Source organism: Geotrypetes seraphini, chromosome 2 (assembly GCF_902459505.1).
Source record: "Geotrypetes seraphini chromosome 2, aGeoSer1.1, whole genome shotgun sequence".
In the NCBI taxonomy this organism is placed as follows: Eukaryota; Metazoa; Chordata; class Amphibia; order Gymnophiona; family Dermophiidae; genus Geotrypetes; species Geotrypetes seraphini.
The window spans coordinates 515,985,221-515,993,403 of NC_047085.1; the positions used below are offsets into that span (position 1 = coordinate 515,985,221).

The window sequence follows — 8,183 nt, forward strand, 5'->3', positions numbered from 1 at the left end:
TAATTGGATGCCCAGTGGGATCCCTTAGAGGGTTAAGCCAAGGGAACCTTCACCAGGAGTGGGATCCCTAGAATAGTAGACTTGGGGGTGGGTCAGTAGAGTGGGCAGACCTGATGAACTATGGCCCTTATCTGCCGTCATCTTCTATGTTTCTATGTTCTTTGCCATCCGGGTCTGGTGGTTCTGGTGGCTCCAAATTGGCCTCAAGGTCTGTGGTACACAGATCTGGTGAGGCATCTGGTGGCGGATCCCCTTGCTTTGCCTCTCTTGGCAACCTTCTGACGCGGGGTCCCATTCCCATGTTCGATCCGACTCCCTTCTGTCTTACGGCTTGGCTCTTGAAAGGGGCCGCCTAGGTAAGGAAGGGTATTCAGATAATGTGATCTGTACTCTCTTGGGGTCCTGGAGGCTTTCTACCTCTCGGACTTATATGCGGGTTTGGTGTCTCTTTGAGGGGTGGTGCCAGGTGTGGGGAGTGGTCTCTTTTCGCGCTTCCCTGCCTATTATCCTTGAGTTCTTGCCAGATGGCCTGGATAGGGGACTGGCTTGGTCTTCTCTCCGGGTTCAGCTTGCGGCCTTGGCAGCCTTTCGTGGGTTAGTGAAAGGTCAGCATTTGACAACCATTCCTGATGTGATTAGCTTTTGCTGGTGGCCAAGTTGATAAGGCCTCCCGTGCGGCCCTCTGTTCCTTCTTGGGATCTCAATCTGATTCTGTCTGTTCTGATGCTCCCACCTTTTGAACCGTTGGGCGGCTGCTCTTTGAAGGTCCTTACTCTGAAGGCAGTCTTCTTGGTGGCCATTGTTTCAACTAGACGTGTTTCTGAGTTGCAGGCTTTCTCTTGTAGGGCTCTCTTCTTGGAGTTTTCTAGGGAGCGCGTTGTCTTGAGGCCTGTTCCTTCCTTTCTGCCAATAGTATTTTCTCCTTGTCATGTCTCTCTATCTGTAGTCCTCCCGGTTGTTGGGTAATCGGGAGAGCTCTTCTGATCACAGACAGCTACGCAAGTTGGATGTCGGTTGGGTCCTTTGCTGTTATGTGCAACGGACCCATTAGATCAGGAAATCAGATCGTCTCTTTGTCCTTCTGGCGGGTCCTCGTAGAGGGGCTGGCGCTTCTGACTACTATTGCGCACTGGATCCAGAAGTCTATTGCTTCCGCTTCTCTTCTGAGGCAGAAGCCTGTTCTGGAATTTCTCAAGGCTCATTCCACTTGGGGTCAGGCGGCTTCTTGGGCTGAGTCTTCACTTGTGCCTCCAGTGGTCTTCCTTGCATTCTTTTGTCAGACACTACTGGCTAGATGTTCAGACGCGTCGGGACGCGGTGTTCGGTGAGTGTGTTCTGGTGTCGACCCTTTGGGGGTCCCGCCCGTGATGGGGACTGCTTTGGTACATCCCACTCGTAAAGATTAACCTCTACTGGTCTGGAGAGTGCTAAAGAAGGAGAAATTAGGTTCTTACCTGCTAATTTACTTTCTTTTAGTTTTTCCAGACCAGTAGAGGTCCCCACCATGTCTGTTGTGTTGTTGGAGGCTGTCGCACGGGCAGTTGGTTTTTTGCTGTGGTATTTTAGTATCTTTCTAGGGCCGGGGAGAATTAAAGAACAGCGGCTGTGGCTCAGCTGGCTTAGCTGGCGAGCTGTGGGGTCATTTTCCTTCTGGTATCTCTCCTCTGCATTTTCCAACAGCATTTGGGTTTGTTAGTTGTTACTCCTGTTCGGAGTATTATTTATTTCTGTTTCCAGTTTTTTGTTCTGCTTGGCTTTTTGGCAGACTGATAGGAATAGGGAAACGTATCTATTATATACTATTCCACAGTTTTGTTTTCAGTCTCCACCTGCTGGTCATGTTTGGATATATACCCACTCATAAAGATTAACCTCTACTGGTTTGGAGAAGCTAAATGAAAGTAAATTAGTGGGTAAGAACCTAATTTCTCCTTCTGGTGGTGCTCCAGTGGGTCACACGTGTGTAGTATTTGCAAAGAGGACACACTATTACTGGCGAACCATAAGACACCAAATGTCTTTTTTTCTGCTTGCTTTAGTTTAATGACGTGGGATGTGTCCTTGGCTTTTCCATGTCATTGCCATCCCTTTTAATTCCACACCAGAGAACACACTAGGAAAACTACCAAATACACGAAATCTCCTAATTGGAAGAATTTCCTAATGAAGATCCCAAAAATAATCATGACCATTTACTGAAATTGGGAAAAGCAAGTTTTAAGCAGGAGGAAAAGCTGCCCATGGCTTAGATCACGCTGAGTGGACCAACAGCTGCTATTCTGCTGAAAATGTTTGTTGATTCATTATACTTTGGCTGTAGTTGTGGACTTGCCAAGTTAGATGATTGCAAAATAATTAATAAAAAATCCAGAAAGTTAGAAAAAGGTTCAGATATACTGGGAAAAAGATGGGACATAGGACCTAGTGATTTCTGCCCTGCTCCAGCCGTCCTTAAAAATTTTAAGAAAAAGCTTTCAAAAACAAATGAGTCTTAAGGTTAACTTTGAACTGACCTAACGAGAGTTCACAAAGATGCCCTAGAGGGAAAGCATTCCCCAAAATGGGGGCATGAAATTAAAAAAGCATCATTTCTTTTAGAGTCCCAGTGAACCCAGGAGAGAGATGGTCTGGCCAGCCGATAGTCATCAAGGGAGCAAAGTGTTCGCCCCAGCACATAGGGTATACTTTCCTTTGCCAGATAGTCCGGGATCCCCTCTCTAAGTGCTCTGAAGGTCAGAATCAGGATCTTGAAATGTCTTCTCTAAGTGATAGGCAGCCAGTGTAATTGGGAGAATAATATATAGACAGCCCAATAGTCAAGAATTGAGATGGAACCAGAACCAGTGAAGGTAACTCCAGAAGAAAAGCACTAGAAAGCTCGATCCAGAAAATTGCTGCTGTTAGGAGATTCCATCATCAGCGGCATTAACCTTGGAACACAAGTCAAGGAGCCTAAAATAGTGAAGTGTCTCCCAGGATCCTCAGCTTCCAGGAATCCCAAACAAATCTAAGATAATAAAACCCTAAGCACGCATGCGCACTTAGGACTGCATGTTCCCTGCGACCGTGGTCTCTGGGTCCGTGCCACATTCCATTTTCAAACACGGACACAGGGAACACGCCGACAACTCCCCCCTCCCGCCTTCACTCACCGCCAGAGTGCCGCCTCACTGCCGCTGCTGATTCGGAATGGTGGCACAGGCAACCCTGCCAGCATCTTCTTCTCCCTCTCGCCTGCTCACCCGCCTGCAAAGCACTGCGCAGTGCTGCTGCTGGCCTTGCCGTCTTCTCTCCATTGCGGCCCGCCCTCTGACAACTTCCTGTTTCCGGTAGGGCTGGCCGCAGTGGACAGAAGACGCCGAGGCCAGCAACAGCAAGTAGATTTCTGTGGGGCATAAAGGGCTACTGCAGGACAAGGGGAGCAGGCAAGGGATGGGTGCACAGGGAAGGGGGGAATGCTGCTGCTGCACAGAGAAGGGGGAGAAATGCTGCTGCTGATGCACAGGGAGTGAGGGGGGAGTCAAAGCAAGCATGTGCACTCCTACCTGCCAGGGACCTACGGATCACGGAACACGCAGGTAGGAGTGCGGATGCACGCTTAGGGTTTTAATAAGTCAACAATTAACCCTTTATTTGGCATTGTTGCTCTCGTTCAATATCAAATTATGTAAAAAAAACTTTTCTCCATCTGCCAATTAAAGGGTTAATACAAGCAAAAATAAAATTAATTACTTAAGAAAAGCTTTATCAAAGATTTTATATCATATCTACAAATGCACAAAATAATCCAAATGGGAGAGAAACATTGTACATCTTTATTATGATAAAATAAACTTTTTATTATCAAACAGGTTTAAATTGTCACAGGATCCATGAGAGTGAGAGGCCATTCACATATCCAGAGTGTAGCAAAAGTTTCAATCACCAATCAAGTTTAAGAAGCCATGAGAGGATTCATAGTGGAGAGAAACCATATACCTGTTCAGAATGTGGTAAAAGATATAAAATTAAGTCAAATTTAAAAATGCACAAGAGGATTCATACTGGAGAGAAACTGTATACCTGTTCAGAATGTGGGAAAAGCTTTAATTGGCAATCAGGTTTAAAAAGACACGAGAAAATTCATACTGGAGAGAAATATACCTGTTCAGAATGTGGTAAAAGCTTTATTGACAAATCAAGTTTAAATATTCATGAGAGGATTCATACTGGAGAGAAACTGTATATGTGTCCAGAATGTGGGAAAAGCTTTAATGAGAAGTCAACTTTAAAAATCCACGAGAGAATTCATACTGGAGTGAGACCCTATAACTGTTCAGAATGTGGTAAAAGCTTTAATGAGAAATCACGTTTAAATAGTCATGTGAGGATTCATACTGGAGAGAAACCCTATACCTGTTCAGAATGTAGTAAAAGCTTTAGATTGCCATTAAGTTTAAAAATGCACAAAATGATTCATTCTGGAGAGAAACCCTTTACCTGTTCAGAATGTGGTAAAACCTTTAATGCGCGAACAAGTTTAAAAAATCATAAGAGAATTCATACTGGAGAGAAACCATATACCTGTTCAGAATGTGGTAAAAGGTTTAGTTCGCTGTCAGCTTTAAAACCGCACAGTATGAGTCATACTGGAGAGAAACCCTATACCTGTTCAGAATGTGGTAAAAGCTTTAATGTGCAATCAAGTTTAAAAAGTCATGAGAGAATTCATACTGGAGAGAAACCATATACCTGTTCAGAATGTGGCAAAAGGTTTAGTTCGCTGTCAGCTTTAAAATCACACAGTATGATTCATACTGGAGAGAAACCCTATACCTGTTCAGAATGTGGTAAAAGCTTTAGTTCGCTGTCAGCTTTAAAACTGCACAGTATGATTCATACTGGAGAGAAACCCTATACCTGTTCAGAATGTGGTAAAAGCTTTAAAATGCAATCAAGTTTAAAAAATCATGAGAGAATTCATACTGGAGAGAAACCCTATACCTGTTCAGAATGTGGTAAAAGCTTTAAAATGCAATCAAGTTTAAAAAATCATGAGAGAATTCATACTGGAGAGAAACCCTATACCTGTTCAGAATGTGGTAAAAGCTTTAATATGCAATCAAGTTTAAAAAATCATGAGAGACTTCATACTGGAGAGAAACCATATACCTGTTCAGAATGTGGTAAAAGGTTTAGTTCGCTGTCAGCTTTAAAACCGCACAGTATGATTCATACTGGAGAGAAACCCTATACCTGTTCAGAATGTGGTAAAAGCTTTAATGTGCAATCAAATTTAAAAAATCATGAGAGACTTCATACTGGAGAGAAACCATATACCTGTTCAGAATGTGGTAAAAGGTTTTGTTCGCTGTCAGCTTTAAAACCGCACAGTATGATTCATACTGGAGAGAAACCCTATACCTGTTCAGAATGTGGTAAAAGGTTTAGTTCACTGTCAGCTTTAAAACCGCACAGTATAATTCATACTGGAGAAAAACCCTATACCTGTTCAGAATGTGGTAAAAGCTTTAGTGCACAATCAAGTTTAAAAAATCATGAGAGAATTCATACTGGAGAGAAACCATATACCTGTTCAGAATGCGGTAAAATCTTTACCATGCACTCAGCTTTAAAAAATCACGAGAGGATTCATACTGGAGAGAGACCCTTTACCTGTTCAGAATGTGGTAAAACCTTTAATCGGCAATCAATTTTAAATATTCATGAGAGGATTCATACTGGAGAGAAACCCTATACCTGTTTAGAATGTGGAAAAAGCTTTACTCTGAAAGCAAATTTAAAAGAGCACAAGTGGATTCATACTGGAGAGAGACCCTATACCTGTTCAGAATGTGGTAAAACCTTTAATCGGCAATCAATTTTAAATATTCATAAGAGGATTCATACTGGAGAAAAACCATATACCTGTTCAGAATGTAGTAAAAGCTTTAGATCACTGTTAGCTTTAAAAACACACAAAATGATTCATACTAGAGAGAAACTCTATACCTGTTCAGAATGTGGTAAAAGTTTTACCTCGCAGTCAGCTTTAAAAAATCACGAGAGGATTCATACTGGAGAGAAACCCTATACCTGTTCACAATGTGGTAAAAGCTTTAGTCAGAAGTCAAATTTAAATGTGCACAAGAGGCTTCATACTTGAGTAAAACCATATACTGTTCAGAATGTGGTAAAAACCTAAATGAAAATCACATTAAAGAGATACAAGAAGATAGGTATAGAAAAAAGGTGTATATAAATATCCAGGAGTGGCGGAAAGAGCAACTGTCAAGCAGAGATTTCTGAGAGAAAATATTGGCATTTCCTGCTCTTTTATATAGCTTTGGTATGTTTGACTTTTAGTGTATGTCTAGACTTTCTTAGATGTGAAGAGGGGATGAGCCTCATAGAAATAGATTTTAGACAGTGCTTACCGCTGAATATTGACCTATAACAGTTCAGCAATTCAAACTGGAAAACAATTATGTATAAAAGCTGTGATTATCTAAGAATACACAAAATAATCCATGAGAGAGAGAAATATTGTACAGCTTTATAATGGCTTCAGAGGATCCACGAGAGTGAGAGGCCATTTACATGTCCAGAATGTGGTAAAAGCTTTAATCCCCAATCAAATTTAAAACAGCATATGGTGAGGGCACTAGAGAGCCTGAGCAGCATGGAGGCTTGAGACTGAGCCCTCGCCACGATTCCGCTAATTGAACATTTACTCTCGATAATTCCCTACAACATTGCGTTTATCAAAGCTTGAACTATTTCTACTACTATTAATTATTTCTACAGCTACCAGAAGTAAGCAGCGTTGTACAGAGCACAAAGAGTAAGAAAACAGTCCCTTTCAAAAGAGTTTACAATCTAAACAGTCAAGAGAGACAAACAGAATGCCATGGATACATTTAAGTGGAACGGTTAATCATCTGGCTGGGTTGGATGGCAGAGGAGTAGGGTTAAGGACTGAAAGATATATCAAAAAGGTGGATTTTCAGTCTGCTTTTAAACAAGGGAAGGGGCTTGACGGACAAACTCGGGTAATTTATTCCAGGCATAGGGGGCAGCTAGATGAAAGGAACTAAGTCTGGAATTGGCAGTGGAGGAGAAGGGTAACGCTAAGAGTGACTTATCTGAGGAACGGAGTTCTCTGGGAGGTGTATAAGGAAAGAGAAGCTAGGAGAGATATTGAGGGGAAGTAGAATGAACACACTTGTAGGGCAGCAATAAGATCTTGAACTGTATACGATGGCAGATAGGGAGGCAGTGAAGTGACTTAAGGAGAGGGGTGACATGAGCATAGCGAGGTTGGAAGAAGATGAGTCACACAGCAGAGTTTTGCACAGATTGCAAGGGAAAGAGGCAACACTGAGGGATATCAGTTAGGAGTAAATTGCAGTAATCTAAGGGTCCAGGTAGAGAAAGGGTTAAATTTTGGTGATATTGAAGAGATAGAAGCGACCGGTCTTAGCAGCTTGTTGGATGTATGTAGAAAAAGAGAGGTCAGAATCGAAGACCACTCCAAGGTTGTGAGCAGAGGAGACTGTAACAATGACAGTATTATTTACAGAGAAGAAGGAGGAGGAGCAGAGGGTTTAGGAGGAAAGAGGAGGAGCTCAGTCTTGGACATATTTAGTTTCAGGTGACGGCAGGACATCCAGGCAGCAATGTCAGCCATACAAGCAGAGACTTTTTCTTGGACTTTAGGTGAAATTTCAGGTGTAGCGAGGTAGATCTGGGAGTCATCAGCATAAAGGTGATACTGGAAGCCATGGGAGGAGATCAGGGCACCGAGGGAAGAACTGTAGAGAGAGAAGAGAAGAAGTCCTAACACAGAACCCTGGGGTACACCAACTTCTAGCGGGGTGGCAGCAGAAGAAGACCCAGGAACACATACCCTAAAGGTGCGTTGGGAAAGGTAGGAGGAAACCAGGAGAGGACAGAATCACGGAATCCAAACAAGGACAGCATATCAAGGAGTAAGCTGTGATTTACAGTATCAAAGGCAGCAGACAGGTTAAAAAGGATAAGGATAGCGTAAAGGCCCTTAGATCTGGCCATGAACAAGTCACTGTGGACCTTAGTGAGGGCAGTCTCTGTGGAGTGTTGGGGGTGAAAACCAGATTGTAGAGGATCAAGAATCTTTCGAGTTGAAAGCAAGTCCAGGCAGCGATAGAGAACAGCACGCTCAA

General features: G+C 42.9%; 1 protein-coding gene across 2 annotated transcripts in view; it reads left to right on the forward strand.

The window, feature by feature from the left end:
• Positions 1–7,047, forward strand: part of LOC117354635 (zinc finger protein 850-like) — a 35,925-nt gene extending 28,878 nt beyond the window's left edge. For both annotated transcript variants that reach the window (XM_033932456.1, XM_033932457.1), the window contains exon 4: positions 3,852–7,047. In XM_033932456.1, coding sequence (XP_033788347.1) covers positions 3,852–6,145 — 2,294 coding nt within the window. In that variant the 3' untranslated portion in view covers positions 6,146–7,047. The remainder of the gene's footprint in view (positions 1–3,851) is intronic.
• Positions 7,048–8,183: the final 1,136 nt, after the last annotated feature.